The following is a 17,854-nucleotide window of genomic DNA, read 5'->3' on the forward strand; positions in this document are numbered from 1 at the left end:
TAAAACCATTATATTGGATAATTTCATGGAGGAGAGGTCTATTGACGGCTACTAGTCAGAGGGCTGTAGGCCACCTCCAGCCTTGGGGGCGGGGTGCCTCTGGGTACCAGTTGTGGGGGAGTAACAGCAGGAGAGAGGGCATGCCCTCAATTCCTGCCTGTGGCTTCCAGCGGCATCTGGTGGGCCACTGTGCGAAATGGGATGTTGGACTAGATGGGCCTTGGGCCTGATCCAGCAGGGCTGTTCTTATGTTCTTATGTTCTCCTCAGATGATCTTAAGAAGCGATGGGGTTGATGAAGAAGAAGGTGCTCGCTTAAATACTTGTACCCAATTCATTTAGGGCTTTATAGGTAACTAGCTGTTCTGGTGCAGAGCATCTGTGCCCCTAGTTCACCGCCGCCACCTTCTCCCCCCTCCACCGCCGCTCTTTTGCCTGCCCGTCCCTGCCTGTCTTCTTCTCCCCCCACCTGCAGCCACCTTCGTCTTGTTGTTCCCCGACCGCCCCCATCTCCTTCTTTTTCACTGTCCGCCCTGCTTTCTGGCTGCCGGCTGGCCAGTCAGCTCCTAGTTGCAGCCGCCTGTTGGTTGTGGCCAGCCGCCTGCCGCCGTTTCCTTTGGCTGGCCAACTACCACTGCCCTATTATTTATCTGGCCCCTGCTATCCGGCAGCTCTCTGAACTCTTGCAAGAGCTGCCACACATGGGATTAGCCACGGGTATGTCTTAGATAAATAAATATAAAGATAACCAGAACTTTGCATTTTGCCCAGAAACTTAATGGCAGCCAGTGTAGTTCATTTAAAATGGGTGAAATATGATATATTCGGGCAACCCCAGAGATCAGCCTGGCTGCTGCATTCTGTACTAACAGCAGTTTCTGAACTGTGTACAAAGGCAGCCCAATGTAGAGCACATTGTAGTAGTCAAGTAGTCATGTTACCAGCATATGCACCACTATTTTAAGGTCGTTTACCTCCAGAAATGGATGTAGCTGGCGAATCAGATAGAAAGCACTCCTGGCCACTGCCTCAACATGGGAAAGTAGGGAGAGGTTTGGGTCCAGAAGTACTCCCAGACTACATACCTGCTCTTTTTGGTGGAGCACAACCCATCCAGAACAGACAGATCTAACACACTTCCTAAGTCTTGACCTCCCACAATAAGTACCTCCATCTTGCTTGGATTCACCCCTAGTTTGTTTCCCCTCATACAGCCCATTATCGCCTCCAGGCATAGGCATAACTATAGGGGGGCAGGGGGGCACGTGCCCCAGGCGCCACTTGGCAGGGGGCGCCAAAAAGTGCCCCCGCCGATTTGCCGCAAATTTTTTTTCTTTATTTTATTTTATATATATATATATTTTGCAGAGCAGTCCCCCTCCCCCGGTACCGGCACGCCCCCCCCATTGGCATTGCTCATCCAGCACTGGGCGCCGCAGGGTCGTCGTAGTCCAAGTCTCTGACTCTCACTCCCCGGCGCACCCTGCCGCCCCGCCACCAGTCGCGCATGCGTCGAGAGGAGGACACACACCAGAGCAAACTTCCTGAACAACTCCCTCTTCTGAACAACTTCCTGAACGCCCGAACCAGTTCCCCTTTTTGCTCATTCAAGTCCTTCCTCCCCTATAATCTAACCACGTTTTAACTGAAAAGGTTCAGGGAGGGGGAGATGGGGGGATGTGGAACCTTGGGTTCCACATCCCCCCATCTCTCCCTTCCTGGACTTTTTCACTATGTAATGCAAGCTATTTTAATTATATGTCATCATCAAAATGGATTAGCTGTTTCAGCCCATCAGGAAAGTCTAAACCTCCACCGATTTAATTAACCAGATTGAAAATCAGAGGAACAGAGAATGTTTTAATAAAAGGTGGTATATAAATTTAACAATAAGTAAAACTATCATTAGGAGCAATTAGCGATTACTTAAACATTGGTGCTGCCAAACAATTTGTAAATAAAACTAGAAGCCCTTTGAAAATAAGCTGGAATTAATTGTAGGTTGGGCAGGGGGTGAAAGTATATACTTCTAAACATTTATTGTCAAATTTATATACCACCTTTCATTAAAAACAACCCCAAAGTGGTTTGGTTTTAGTCATGGATTTTAATTTTAATTGCTCTTTTTGTCAATGTGATGAAGATTAGTTAAATCTGAGTGGTCTTAGGCAACCAATGTTGCATCTGAAATGCCATTTCATTTTTTATTGTCATAAATACTCTCCAACCAATTTAAATAGCAAAGGTCTATATTATCGCTTTATTCAATTGCAGGGAATCTCAAAAAAGCAGGATTTGCAACTAAGGCAGTGCATATCTTCTCTAAAATGGCCCTTTTATAGTTTTTCTAACTTTGAAATCATAACATAAAACAAAGCATAAATGCATAAATGCTTCCCCCTCCATTTGAAACCTTTTCTGGTGTAAATAGCGCGCGGTTTTGGAAAAGGGGAGTCTTTCTTTAACAGCGGGAGAATAAGGAGTCTTTAGCACTATCACCCTACTCCCTCGAATTACTTTGGAGTCCTTGGTTTTCATTTTGTTAAAATAAAGTCACTCACAAGGGAAAGTCAGGAACAGAACCAGGGCGTGAGGGAGCGGCATCATAATCATCATCATCATCATTACATCATAATTCTGATGTTTGAGATACAAGCCAACTTCACAGGGTTGTTGTGAGGAAAAACCTAAGTATAATGTAGTATGTATCATCATTGCATCATAATTCTGATGTTTGAGATACAAGCCAACTTCACAGGGTTGTTGTGAGGAAAAACCTAAGTATGTAGTGCATTTTGAAATTTTTGGTAATTTTTGTAATTTTTTAAATTTTTAAAATAAAAGTTTTCTGAAACGTGTGTCAGTCAGATGTATGTTGGGGGGGCGGTGGGGGGGACGCGGCAGGGGGGGGCGCAATTTCAGTGCTTGCCCCGGGCGCCGTTTTCCCTAGTTACGCCTCTGCCTCCAGGCAGGCATTTAGGGAAGTTAGGCCATTTCCTGATGAAGTTGACATGGAGAAATAGATTTGGGTGTCATCAGCATACTGATAACACCCTGCACCAAATCTCCTGATGATCTCTCCCAGTGGTTTCATGTATATGTTAAAAACATTGGAGACAGTATGGAGCCTTGCGGGACTCCATACCAGAGCTCTTGTTTTGAAGAGGAACAGTCTCCAAGCAACGCCATCTGAAACCTACCTGAGAGCTAGGAATGGAACCACTGCAAAGTCATGCCTCCCACTCCCAAACCCTTAAGGTGCCCCAGAAGGATACCATGGTTGATGGTACTGAAAGCTGCCAAGAGAGCCAAAAGGATCAACAGTCACACTCCCCACCATCAATTCCTAATTGCATATCATCCAAAAGGCCAACCAAGGTTACCTCAACCCCATAGCCTGCCCGAAAGTAAGTTTAAAATGGGTCCAGATAATCCGCTTCCTCCAAGACAGCCTGGAGCTGAGACACAACCACCCTCTCAATCACCTTGGCTAACCATGGGAGGTTGGAGACACGCCTATAATTGCCCAATTCTGAGGGATCCAATGCAGGCCTCTTCACGAGTGGTCTAATAATTGCCTCCTTGAATCAAGGAGGCATCCTGCTGTCCCTCAGAGAAGCATTAATGATCTTAACAAGGCCCTCTCCAATATCCTTGCTGCTAGATCATATAAGCTATGTTGGGCAAGAGTTGAGAAAACAGGTGGTGAGGCACAGTGTCCCAAGTATCTTGTCCACATCCTTGGGAGTCACAAACGGAAACTGATCCAATGTAACCACACACGAGGAGCTGCTGGACACCTCCACAATAGACTCTGCAGTAACTGTAGAGTCTAGTTCAGCTCAAATACAAGAGATAGTGACTGTCATCTGAGCTTACAAAGCACATGCTTAAGAAGGCACTGCATACAGCTCCCCCAGGTCCTCCATGCACACGGTGTTGTGCAAGTTGGCAAAGCTTCTCAGCTCTGCCTGCACTCTGGAAGCAATTTGTAAGAAAGGAGACATGTTGCTGACCCTTAGAAGTTAGAGCTGAGAAGTTTTGCCCAGTTGTGTAGCAGTGAATGCATAGAGGGACTGGGGAAGTTGTGTGTGTCCCCTTATGCCCTCTTAAACATGCACTCAATTAGGATGTAAACTGGAGTGCCTGACTGGCTGAACCACTTCAAGCTGCCCTGTTATATAAACTAAACTACCTAGCCAATTAAGGATAACAACAATGATTCAACAAATTCTGAATCAACTCTCTTACTCTAGGTTAGGTTTTCCCAACCAGGAGACTGACTGGTATGCTACGTGGCTAGCCCAGCCAGCTGCACAATGGAGCAAAGTCATCTCCAAGCCTGGGGAACTTAAACTTCCCGCGCTTGGAGTTTACGTGTCTCATGAGGCACTGGCAGGGCTAGCATGGCCAAGTGTCCTTTGGAGCGAAGTTGATTCCAGGAATGGGGAGTTTTAATCCCCACGTTGTCAGCTGACTTCTTTACTGGTATATAAAGGAGTACGCTGACTGCGAACGTGGGGATTTAAGTCCCCATGTTTGGAGCTGATTCATGCCTTTGCGCACTGGAAATAATAATAATAAATAATAAACTTTATTTGTTAGCTGCCCCATAACAAATTGTTCCTTAGGTGGCTCACAACACAGCTTTAAAGCATCAAGCAAAAACAGATGAAAAGGCCCTCTCCCTAGGAGCCACCTACCTCACCTTGTTTGGCAGGGGCGCTCAGAGCAGGGCCTTCGAAGATGGTCTTGGGGTCTGAGTCAGACATATGAGGCAAGGCACTCTCTCAGGTAACTCAGTCCCAAGCCTTTTAGGGCTTTAAAGGTAAAAACTGGCACTTTGAATTGGGCCCAGAAACTGACTGGGAGCCAGTGCAGCTGACAAGCACTGGTGTGAGATGATCAAAATGCCCGGTCTTGCAGTCCTGTTTTGTACCAACTACAGTTTCTGGACCATTTTCAAAGGCAGCCCCACGTACAGTGCATTGCAGTAATCTAAGCACGAGGTTATCAGAGCATGAGCAACTGTGGCCAAGCTATCTCTATCCAGGGATGGTCACAATTGGAATATCAGCTGATGCTGATAAAAGGTGATCTGAGCCACAGAGGCTACTTGAGCCTCTAGCAACAGTGCTGGATCGATGAGCACCCCCAAACTGTACCTGGTCCTTCAGGGTGAATGCAACCCCATCTAGAACAGGCTGAACATAATTCATCCGGGCAGAGGAACCACTGACCAACAGTACTTCTGTCTTGTCTGGACTGAGTCTCAACTTGTTCACTCTCATCCAGTCCATTCAGGTTCTCATCCAGTCCATCCATTCTCATCTCATCCATTCAGGTTCTCATCCAGTCCATTCATGTTCAGTCTCATCCAGGCACTGATTCAGGACAGTCACCACCTCACCTGTGTCTGATGAAAAAGTGAGATACAACTGAGTGCCATCCGCTTACTGATGACACCTCAGGCCAAATCTCCAGATTATCTCTCCCAGCAGTTTCATGTAGATGTTAAACAGCATAAGGGAAAGAATGGAACCCTGCAGAACCCCAAAGCACAACTTTCAAGGGGTTGAGCAGTAACCCCCCAGCACCTTTTGGAAAAGACCTCCAAGCAGTTCCTCCCACACCCAACTCAACCAGCCTATCCAAAAGAATACCATGTCAATGATATTGAAAGCTACTGAGAGGTCCAAGAGAATTAACAGGGTTGCACTCCCGCTGTCTGCCTGTCTGTCTGTCTCTCTCTCTCCACACAGGTCATCCCACAGGGCAACCTGTTTGGAACAGTTTCTGTTCCAAAGCCAGGCCTGAAGCTTGATTGAAATGCATCTAGATTATTTATTTACATGTATTCGATTTATATAGTGCTCTTCCTAAAGTGGCTTAGGGTGGTATACACTAAAATCCTTTTTAAAAAAACAACCAATTAAAAGCAGATTAAAATTGCAATTAAAAACTAAATGTCATTAAAAGCCAGGATAAAAAGATAGTTCTTTATCTTCCATGGAGGCGTTCAGGAGCATCTTAATCTTCTCATATCTGGGGGGGAGCATGTTCCACAACCTAGGGGCAACAACAGATGAACTTGTGGCACCTGATGGCCCCTTCCTGGTGATCTCAATGAGTGGTGGGGATCTTGTAGAGAAAGGTGCTCTCTCAGGTACAGACAATCAATTTCCTCCGTGAGTGTCTGGAGCTGGTCAGCCGCTACACACTCACACACCTTGGCCTAGAAGGGAATAGTGGCTGCAGGCCAATAGTTGTTTACATCCTCTGTGTCCAGACTAGGTTTCTTTAGGAGTGGCCAAATAATAGCTTCCTTCAAGAGAACTGGGACCACGCCCTCTCTCAATGAGGCATTTAGAACCTGCTGGACCCAGATAAAAATTCCCTCCCTACTAGATTTAATAAGCCATGAAGGCCAAGGGTCAGGCATGCATGTGGTTGGCCAAACATGACTGAACACCTTGTCCGCATCCTTGGGTACCAATAGTTGAAAGTCTTCCAGCAAAACTGTATCAGGTGGTACTCTGGACACCTCTCCCAATGACACTGCATCAACTGTAGAGTCCAACTCATGGTGAATGCAAGCAACTTTACCCTCAAAGTGCTATGCAAATGTGTCACAGCATGCTACCAAGAGTTCTAATACATCTTGCCCAGAGCCAGATTTCAAGAGGCCCCTCACCACCTGGAAAAGCCCCGCTGGATGACACTGATAAGATGCTATGGTGGACCCCACCAAAAACATTTCTTCTGTTCCATCACTGCCACAGAATAGGCTCAATAATGAGCTCTAATAATGAGTTAGAGAAAACTCACCCCAAGTTTTCCTCCACTTACAGTACATTCCAGCTGTCATCGCCCTCAGCTCAGGTGTATACCAAGATGCTGCACGGGCTCTGCTTTGCGGGAGAGGGTACTTGGGAGCAATTGTGTCAACCACCCGAGCTATCTCTCCATACCAGAGAGCAGCTAGAGCTTTGACAGGAGTGCCTGCCATATCAGCTGGAAAATCTCCCAGAGCCCTCAGGAATCCATTGGAGTCCATCAGTCTCCAGGGGCGGACCATTTTAATAGGTCCCCTACCCTCGCAAAGTGATGTAGTCCCTGAAACTAAACCTCAGGAGGAAGTGTTCTGACCATGACAAGGGCAGATGACATATCCCCCATTTTCAAATCACCATCCACCTGCCCAGTCGGAATAAACAGAGCCAGTGTGCCCCGATTCATGTGTGCTTCCTTCCTGGTGCATAAAAGAGTGAGTTAGTATCAAATGTGTTGCATTTAAACCCCATGTTTGGAGTTGAGGTGTCCAAATACATAAAAATAGTGCAGCAGTTTTGCTGCCACAGCAAAAAAAAAAAAAGGGGGGGGGGTACACTAGTTGAGGAAGGTGGTAGTCTAGGTGTGCCTTGACTGGTTGGGAAATACTGCCCTAGATAAAGACAAGCCGAATTCATGCACTTGGAACTTTGCCTATAATGTGAAACTCCCCAATTTTCTCATTCACAGATAATACTACAGCTGGGATCAAAAGGGGTCATCCATGGAACACTATGTACCCACTTCCCACTGCAACCAGTCATGTCCCCCAAAGCTGCTTCTGATGGTTTGGGAAATCTTCCAGGATTCAAGGCAGAGTGAGGAGCTGCATCCAGAAAGGGAAATGGTAAAAAATCTAAAATAACCTGTGTAGGCAGGGGCAGAGCCACCATTGAGCAAAAGGGTTCAAAGAACCCAGGCTGACGCCCCTCAGGGGCCATGCCTCGTGCCCCCCCCCGCACCTGACATCAGACACAGGGAGCGTAGCTTTGCTTGCAAACGGGGTCATGCGGTGGGCTGGACCCTGGCCACCTCTGGCCTCACTCCACCCCTGGTGGTAGAGCAACACTTTCCACTCAAACCCTCTGTCAATCTTGGTCTAGAGATGCATTGGACTTATTTGGCAGTAAGGCCAGGACAAAAATATAGGCTCTGCACAGGTCATATGTTTGCAAAGATAGCTTTTTAAAAAGATTGGATCAGTTTGTGGAGGATAGATTTATTTGTGTTGACGAAATGGACCTTCCACATTCAGAGGCAGGCTGCTTATGACATCCAGATTTGGGGACATATAAAAGTAGATGCTTATCAACACGACTCACTTGTAAGCTTTTAGGGACATATGAGTGGTTCCTGATGGAACAGGATGATCGACTAGATCAGGGCTAGTCAACATTGGTCTTCCTGCATATATTGGTCTACAGCTCCCATCACCTCAGACTATTGGCCCCTGTGGCTGGGGATGTTTTTGGTGCAGTCCAAAAACAGCTGGAGGGCCTCAGTTGAGTAGCCCTGGACTGGATCACATCCTCAGTCTAATCCAGCGAGATAATTCTTGAGAAAGAGAATTCGGTAGGTAGGTAGCTTCACAAAAAATGGGGGCTTCAGTTTAGCATTATCTTGTTTGGGGTAGAGTGGTTTTTGTTTTTTTACATACACTGGTTTTATAGAAGCCCAATAAAGGGCCAGTCTAGGGGAGATTTTGTGTGATGCCTGTTTGCCAAAACAACTGAAACTGTATATCAAGATGCTCTTCATGTTGCAGGACACTGAAACAAATATAACATCTAGCACTTGTGGATGTTGAGTGAATGCTGATAGCCCCAGAATGGAGTGATATTGGGGCAATATGGCTGGGAATTTGCTTTTGCCTGTTTGTTATGTTGTTACTTATGCTAGCCAGGGATATTTCACAGGAGGAAATGTTGTTGAACAATGAAGCTAATTGGCTAATCTATCCCACAGCAGAAGCGGGGGGGGGGGGGGAGCCAGTGAAGATGATCCCTTCATTTTTGTAATCCTTTATTTTTTTTTTAATTTGATCCTCCCATAGTAATGTACTGAAATGCATAACAGTTACATTGTACAAAGCATTTAAAGAAAGTACCTCAACTTGCTGGTTATTTCAAAATGAGATAATAAACAAAAGGAAAATAAAATCTGTTCCCTCACTGAAAGGGCAAAATACCCGCCCCCTCCCTCCCCTGCCCCCCAAAATAACTGAATACAGTTCATTCTTTATTTTGGGTTTTTTTTCTTTTTTCCTTTTTAAACATAAGTTTGGAACACTTCATTTTACAAATAGGATTAACATGAACATAACATCACACAAGCTCGCAGACAACCGGCATAAAATATTGGGTACAGTTTTCTTTTTCTTTTTTTTTAATCAGAAGAATCATGCTTTCATGAAGAAAAAATTAGAATGCTTTATACATTTGAATCATTTTGCTGTATTACAAAAAAAAAAAATCTCTAAATCACCTCTATTCATTATTTAGTTTCATTAAAAGGAAAGAGAGAGAGAGTAAAAGGAATGTAAGATTATTTTTTTCCTTCAGACACTGTTTGCACACCCATATACACATATCAGTTCGCCTCCCTTTTTTCCCTTTTGAAGTCCATGGGTGCTCTGAAAAATGATGCAGGGGGTCTGGAACAGTGCTATTCATTTCATAAGAACAGTGCTACATTTAGCAAGAGTGCTTTTTTTCTTAATCCACAAACAATTGTTTGCCAACAAATAAATACATGGTACACGCAACACCAAAGGAGAAAGAAAGAAAAAATCAAAAACAACAAATGAACACCAACAACAAAACAAACAAAATAAACAGTGACATGATTGTCTAAAATTAAAATGTCATTACATTGATCAGGGAAACATTGAACTATAGTGGTATGACAGTTGACTGTAGTCTTTTGCAAGTAATATGCTGAAAGACACACTTCCTTGGACTGCTGAACTTCCCCATTTAAAAAAAACAAAACATTTTTACAATATACACAGACGTCTTACATTTAATGTCTCATGTGGTTCTCTAGTTTTTATTTCATTTTCAATGCAGTTCAGAAGGCAAAGGTTAGAGGGCAAGATCTTCCTTGTCGTTAGGTTCTAGGCTAATGGCTGGTGTACATACAAGGGAATTGCTTTGTCTTCCTTTGATGGTTTCAAATGCATAAAACAGAAATGAACAGGTTTTCTACAGAAAGGCAACTGTTCCTAATCCTGCCTCCAATTATTCTACAAAACAAAAGAAGAAGAAAAAATAAAAATAAAAAAGACAATTCTCTTTTAGTTTAATGGAGTGTGTGTGTGTGTGAATACAAGTCTTAACCTATTAGTCCCTCCACAGGCTGGTGGAGTGGAAGACACATTTTCCCCATCAAGGTCTATTTGATCCATGTATTCTGGAAGTCACATTGATCCTTGAAATGTCAGCAGCTGCCTTCGGTGTGCAAAACAAAATATTGAGAATAAATAGTTTCTTTCTTTCTTTCGAATCATTCAGTTTAAGGTCACCTGACTTTAAATGTGACGCATCAGATTTCTAAGGCATTCTGCTCTGCAGTCTTTTAAATAGTCTTCTAGAAAAGAGCCATGTTGCTAGTCTGTGGACTTGGTCCCAATCCAGTTTCATTTGGTGGTGTCATACATGACTAAGAGACTGGATGGCACTTGATTCTGCGGCAGCTCTTGCCATACTGTGCCACATGTTGGAGGGATTGTGGGGTGCAGAGTGGAGGGAGTCCTTGTCAGAGAGAGAAAGCATCATCGCGTAGGCCTACAGTGCAAGAAGAAAGACAAAGAGTTCAATATTAGATCTTTAGCAATTGTTTCTGGATCCACATCTGAGGAGAATCTATTTGTTCAATGGAGTGTATATGTTTGGCTCCATTTGGAAATTTTAGAACTCGCCCTGCTTAGGTACCACCAACTAGCGTTGCCATATTCTGGCTTTCCAAATCTGGGTGCCTAATTTGCATATTATGTAAATTGGCTTGGAAATAATTTTTGAGCAAATTATTAATTTTTGATAGTGACTGCATGCTTTGCTCCATAAGTCCACTTCTACAAGAGCTAGAGCTTATGAAACCTGAAATCAGGGTGAATCTGGGTGGGCTAAGCAATCTGGGTGAGATGCTTAAAATCTGGGTGAAACCCGGAATTCCGGGGGGCATGGCAACTCTAACCCATGTTTCCCACGATGAAACCTCATGACTTCAAGGTGTAAACAGTGCTTATCAAACTCGTGAACTCAGCCCCCGTCTTGGATGTACTTTTATTTTTTGCTCTCCAATATAAGGCAGGAGCCACAGAGCTGCATACAAAGCTCCACACATATGCCCAGATTTTCATGGACCTTCCTGTCTTCTATCTTCCCACAGGCTCCTCTATAAGCTGCTCCAGAAAGTTGCTGCCTTTATTCACTCAGTTGCACTAGTGCCTGAGAACAGAGGAAAGGCAGTCACACAGAGGTGGAGGCAGCAGCAAAAGAAGGCTTGCTCCTGGGCAGAGGCATTTTGAATTCTGTGGCTCCCCTACTGGGAAGTGGGCAGGTCCCCAGCTAGCCACTCAGCTGAGAAAAACAGCAACTATTTTGCCAAAGCTGCGAGTCCCCCTCCCTCCATGCTCCTTCATTTCTTCACATCATCACTGATATTCTCTGCACTCCAGTGCTAGCCACTTACCCTCTCCTTATCCTTTTTCCTAAAGAGGTGTTTCATTAAGCTAGATTACAAGGGCCCTCTTAATCAACCTTGATTTTGCGTGAACCCTAGTTTGCATTAGACCCAGTTAATGTTGGTGCTAATGTAACAAGTAACCACCATTAAGGTGGCCTCGGGAAATTTGTGCCAGAGGAGGGAGGGGCAGGGAAGGGAGAGCGTGCAACCCAATGGGTCCTATTCCTGGTATCTAAACCAGTGTTCACTTGAACAGGGATTCCCAGATGTTGCTGACTACAACTCCCAGAATCCCCAGCTGCAATGGCTTTTGCTTGGGGATTGTTCAGGGGAACACTGATCTAAACCACAGTTATGCCTGCACTAGCCTATAGTCCAGGGGTGGGCAGACCTAAAGCTTTTGGAAACTAATTTTTTGCAGCTTGGGGAGGGAGAGTCAGTTACAAAATTGTGGCTTGGAGAGGCAGGAGGACTCACAAAATAGCACTTTGTACAAAAATGTATATAGACAGTTTAAGAAATTTTAACATATCCACCCCCCATCCAAATTCTTGAGAATTTTGCTACAGGAGAGGAGAGGAGCAAGAAAGGCTGCTTTGTAGGAAAAGAAACTGGAGAAAAATTAATAGGAGAGAAAGCAGCTTTGAACACTCAAAGAGAGAGAGAGATTTTTAAAATGACCATTCCATCAGCCAGTCAGCTTTGCAGTATTGTCTGGAAGAGAAGGGAGGGAGAAGCAAGTGCAAATGCCCGGAGAGCTACTTCAGCTAACCCTTGGAGCTACTTAATGAGGCTGTTCTCACAACTGCGGAAAACCAGGCTAAGGGAGGCCAGCCCAGTTTTTCACAGTTGTGTGCAGCACCAGGAGCTGCGTGGCCACCTAATTCCCCCTCCCCTAGCATGAGGTTAGCGGAGCTACTGCTCCACTAACCTCATTTCCCTGATCGTGAGTCGCCATGGCACGGCTCCGGGGCATCTCACAAAGAGACCCCACGACCAGGAGGCTACAACAAGCCTCCTGGCATTGGGGTGGGGACTCCCCAGAATGCCCTGTGCACTTGTGCAGGGCATTCTGGGACTTCTGGGGCCTGAGTGGCCCCTGATCCTCACCAACCCAACCGGCTCCATAATGGAGCCGGTAATCGTGTGAGCAGCTGCTCTGGCCGCCCAGGGAGAGGCAACGATCGTCTGCAGGGAGGTAAGCACTTTCGGGCTTCCTCCCCACAAAAAAGGGTAGCTCCCTGGAGCGATCGTGAGGATCGCTTCAATGTCTGTTACTGCTTTAATCAGCTGGTGCTGTCTAACATGAGCCACAATAAAGACCAAAAGTCCAGATTGAGGAGAGATTTGGATTCTGAATGTGAGGTCCTAATTTGTTCGTTTGTTTTAGGGAATGTATCCCCCGATCTTCAGCTCAAATCTTGCATATTGTTAGCTGCTGTCTATTGCATTTTTCAAGGGAAGTACAGATTTTACCTGGGATTTGGACTTGCGATACAATGGTTGCTTTAAGTCTTCTGGCAGATGAGAGGTGCTGAATGCTGCCAATTCAGCTTCACTGAACTGGCTTTCTTCAATTTTCCTCACTTTGAGGCTATCCGTGAAGTGCCTTATATGGTCCAGAGCAGAAAGTCCAGCTTTATTAAACTCATCCTCCTTAAACCTATGGAAAGTTCAAAGATGAGTATATGGAATGGGTTTGAAAAAAGATCATCATTGCTTATTATTGTAACTGAAGCACTTTGGTCCTTTCTGATATCAATAACAGACATTGGGCAAAATCCAGAGTATGTTAGGCATGCATCTTTTTGAAATTAATGGGACTTAATCTCTTAAGCATGTGTCGCTTTGATGGCTAACTTTCTCTGGATCACACCCATTTGAAATCTCCTCAACTGCACAAGTTTTTCTGTATTAAAAACCTTCTCACAAGTCTACAAATAATCATTAGCAGCCATAAGATGGTCATCCTGGAAACAAAGCATTAGCTAAAATCTTGAAGATGAAGCTTCTATTGCGTTTGTCACTGCCCATGTGTGAAAGTCCTTAGGTAAATCTACTCTTCCTGCTGATTGTCTATGGAGACTAGGGACCCTTTCTCACGATCATGAGAAAGGGCTCCAAGGGGCGAGGGGAAGAAGCAAGCCCGTCCTTAGGGTGGGGCGACTGGGGCTCTAGCCCTGAGGCCCCGCACCTGGACAGGCCCCATGGGGGCAGCAGCAGTTGCGCCCCATGGCACACACCAACAGTGTCCAAGCGAGCGGCGGGCCTGCCTCTCCTCTCAGTCAGCAGCAGCAGTTAGCCTCGTGCGGAGGCGTCATTAGGTCGGGGGTGGAGGCTCCAAGCAAGTGGCGAGCCTGCTTCTCCACTCGCTTCACCCAGGCAGCCTCACCACCACGCACGGCGCCGCAGCCACAGGCACAGCGTGTACCGTCTGGGTGGAAGGGGGCTCCAAGTGAGCGGTGAGCAGCATGCCTCTCGGTGCTCACTCGGAAGCACTTGCACCCCCGCCACTGCCTCACCATGATGTATTAGGAGCAGGGGACTCCGAGCGAGCGGCGAACAGCCTGCCTCTCCGTTCATTCAGCCCAGGCAGCTTCGCGTGGCACCCATCACGGCAGAGGATGTACTGGGGGGGAGGGGCAGTGAGCAGACTGCCTTTCTGCTCGCTCGGCAGCAGGCAAGCAGCCTCGCGCACTGCCTGCTATGATGTACTGGGGCTGGTCAAGTTGAGAAAAAATGAGCGAGCTAGGAGGGGAGGGGAAACGGCCGGGCAGCACTAAGGAAGCCGGCGGTGTTACGTTCTTGCTTTCTTGTGAGTTGGTTGCTGTTTCTGCCCTCAAGAACCCGTGTGTGTGTGTGTGTGTATTTGTGCACGCGCATGCGGTGTGTGCGCGTGAGTGTGTGTAGGGGGGCAATTTGATACACTTGCTGGTGTTGCTGCTGCGAGGAACTGAGGAGTATGGTTGTGCGGGGGGGAGGTCACTTTCAAAAGTGTGGCAATGGACATGCTGCTTGCAAGCAGTCTCTCATTCCAGAGGCAAAGGGGGAAGGGGAAGAGTTTCATCGGCGGGGCGGGGGGGGGCCGTGTAGAGAATGGAGCACCCTCGTGGTGACCAGGCCTGTCTGTGTATGTTTTGTTCTACGTGTGAGTGTCTGCTCCATGCTTGCTAAACTCCTGAACTCTTAAAAAAAGTAAAAGCACGAGGGAAGCTGGAAGAAGGGGGGGGGTGCCATCTATCCAAGCACTCAACTATGCCAAGGGAGAGAGAGGGAGAGAGGCAAGGGAGTAATCTTTTGTTCAGCCACACTTACTGCAACCCTGCAAGAGAAAAGCAAAGCAGCTCCAGCTTCTTGCCTGCTCTTCTGAATGGTAGGTCCTCTTTCCCACCCAGCCCCCAAGGTGCATTATAAAGCAACAAAAATCCCAATATGTCCGTCCTCCCCCGACTGCCTGGGGTTTGGGGGAGGTTTACATCTTTACATTCTTGCAGATTCAGTTTCTTAAATATTGGATCCTTTAGAGACAGAAGGGGGAGTAAGTAAAGAAATATGTGGGTGGGGAAATGTTGTGTGTTGAAATGTTTCTACCAATGCATATTTGCATAAATACACTTGTTTTCTTACTAATGTACGTAATGTGATGTTATTACATTCTTGTGAGTTCAGTCGCTCTTTGTGCCCGCAGGAACCCACGTGTTAAAAATACTGCACCACCTTGGGTTGAAGCAAGGTAGGAGGTGCTGGTGGTGCTGTTAAGTTGCAGTAAACTTTCAGAGGTGAGGCAAAACCGGGATGGATTGAAGAAGGGCTAGGGGGGAAGGAGCAGGAGCAGGAGCCAGTGTAGTGTAGTGTAGTGGTTAGAGTGCTGGCCTAGGACTGGGAGACCTGAGCTCCATCCCCATCCAGCCGTGAAACCCACTGGGTGATGCTGGGCCAGTCATGGATCTCTCAGCCTCGCCTACCTCACAGGGTGGCTGTGAAGATAAACGTAAGTGACCATGTACACTGCTCTGTGTTCCTTGGAGGAAGAGTGGGATGCGGGATAGAAGTGTAGGATAAAAAATACTGTGTCAGAAGCAGATTGTTTATTTTCTTCCTTTGAAATGGAGGAGCAGTGAGCATTCTGCGGAGAATTTGGATGGATGGTGGCATAGTGCTTTGCTTTACAACTTGAATTTTGGGATTCAAGTTTGGAATGCAAATGTGTTAAACTGTGTATATTTGAGTCTTGGTTTTACGTAAGATGTATATTATTTATTCATTTGAAATGTTAAGGGGGGGGGCGCACATGCTGATTTGCCCCCAGCCCCACACCCCGCTAGGGACAGCCCTGGGAGGAAGCCTCCAAAAGCTTACCTCCCCCACAGACTATCCATTCTACTTTGCTGGGTGTGCGGATCGTGCACTCAGACGATCCTCCTCCGCTGCCAGCAGCAGGAAGGACTGGGGCCAGGAGGCCCTCGGAAGTCCCATAATGCACCACGCAAGTGCAAAGTGCATTATGGGCATCCCCCAGTGTCGGCAGTGAGCCCTCTAGTCTCCCAGCCCCTGCTGCAAGCAACTGGGGCTGGCAGACAATTGAAAATATGAGGGTAAGGAAGTGCTTGCTCCCTTAACCTCATTTTGCAAGCGGGCTTTGGAGGTGGGTTTGCTGCCATGCCGTTCCCAGGAGTTACAGGGCTCCCGGCGGTTCTCACACACCGGAAAAACTGGGCTGGGCTTCCTTAGCCTGGTTTTGCCTGCCCGTGAGAATAGCCCCGTTGTTTATTGCTGGTTAGCTTTACCTAGGCTGTACAAGTTCCAGGAATGAGCCTAACAATGAGCCTAAAGCTCCTTGCAGAGCTTTGACCAACCATCAAACTCTGGCTGTGTGGCACCCTGCACCCTACCTAACCTTATCCTCAACTCACAGCTATGTAATCCTAAGGGACTTGCATCAGAGGTACGACTTCCACCCTTCCTCTTACATGCTCAATTTGTGGCTGCAAATAGGTCATCGTTTCATGCCACGTCTTTCCTTTCCTGTTAATTTTCTGGATTCCAAGAGATGAGATAGTATATCTGATGACTGATCAATCGTCTAGGATCTATAGTACTTTCTCCACCGTCTCCAAGCCCTTAAAAATGACCACCTGGGCTTGAGCTGAAGGTACAGCTGTGATTGTATAGTCAAAAGAATAAAGTAAGGGATGGACCAAGGGGGCAGGAATAGAGAGGAGCAGGAAAGGAGCTGGCTCTGTGCTAGATCCTCTGGCCACTTTGTGGCATTAAGATGACACAGTGGACTAGAGGTGGGGAAAGAGTAACTATAGTATTGTGCTGTAATGTCATGAATAGGCTTGATGTTTCAGTGCAACGTTTCTCTATCCATACGCAGTGCTGTCTGAGTGCCTGAATGTATTGGAGTATGCGTTCTGTTTTTCTGTACTGTTGACTATACCACTGCAACAAGAACTCACCTGCCAGGAGAAGACTTGCAATTCATTTCCAAAGCATTTGCTTCTTCATAGTCACCCTCAGTGGCCTCTTCACATACGTTGCTCACCACAGATTCTTTAATCGGCTTCTCTGTTATCTCACTTTCTTCATCTTCTTCATCCATCATTACTTCATCTTCTGCTTCTTCATCCTCCAACAAGTCCGAATTTTGGCTCACCACCAAAGTCTTTTCATCCTTAAAGTGGCTTCCATTCATTCTTTAAAATTATATAAATAAATATCAGTCAACACATAATCAGATGGGCTGCTGCAGAAACAGAGGCAGCTCTTTCAGAGAGCCTTATTTTCTGTACTGTGTTTTGCATTGACAATCCCATGGCTCCTAATACTTTCATAATTAAAAGGAATACTATTCCATCCCGTTCATTAAACTGCCAGTACTGTTTTGAAATTCAGTTCAAGCCTGATAGATACCTAGGTTTTAGGTTACTACATTGTATTATTCTTGGGAGTAGTATTCCCAACATATTCATCATTGACTTAGGGGGAAAATTATACTGGTCCTAGCTAACACCCAGAATAACACTGCACTTACTTACACAGCAAAGGGCAAGAACATCATGTAGTTGTGCGAAGTCATGGGGATGTCTGAAGCTGTGCTGTTGGGCAAAATGCCTTGCTAAACATATGAGGAAGGGGTTTCACGCAGGAGGCATGCCACCGCGCAAACATGTTGGTGCCAGTGCAACTCTGGTTGAGAATGGAAGCTCCTGACTTAGTGCATCTGGCTGGTGCGACATAACTGTGCATGTGCAGCCTTAGTCTGGATGTTGGCCATTGTCAGCTGCCTGCTACCACACTCTTTGCCATACACAGAAACTCCTAACTGCCCACAA

At 46.2% G+C, this 17,854-nt stretch overlaps 1 protein-coding gene across 18 annotated transcripts in view; it reads right to left on the minus strand.

The window, feature by feature from the left end:
- Positions 1 to 8,839: 8,839 nt before the first annotated feature.
- The window catches only part of MECOM (MDS1 and EVI1 complex locus), a 744,249-nt gene continuing 735,234 nt past the window's right edge, over positions 8,840 to 17,854 (minus strand). For 17 of the 18 annotated variants that reach the window (XM_053310486.1, XM_053310474.1, XM_053310472.1 and 14 more), the window contains 3 exons: positions 16,979 to 17,215; positions 12,993 to 13,179; positions 8,840 to 10,615 (listed from right to left, as the gene is read on the minus strand). In XM_053310486.1, coding sequence (XP_053166461.1) covers positions 10,481 to 10,615; positions 12,993 to 13,179; positions 16,979 to 17,215 — 559 coding nt within the window. In that variant the 3' untranslated portion in view covers positions 8,840 to 10,480. The remainder of the gene's footprint in view (positions 10,616 to 12,992; positions 13,180 to 16,978; positions 17,216 to 17,854) is intronic. The other variant, XM_053310475.1, reaches the window with a different exon arrangement.

This window comes from Hemicordylus capensis, chromosome 3 (genome assembly GCF_027244095.1).
Source record: "Hemicordylus capensis ecotype Gifberg chromosome 3, rHemCap1.1.pri, whole genome shotgun sequence".
NCBI classification, from domain to species: domain Eukaryota; kingdom Metazoa; phylum Chordata; class Lepidosauria; order Squamata; family Cordylidae; genus Hemicordylus; species Hemicordylus capensis.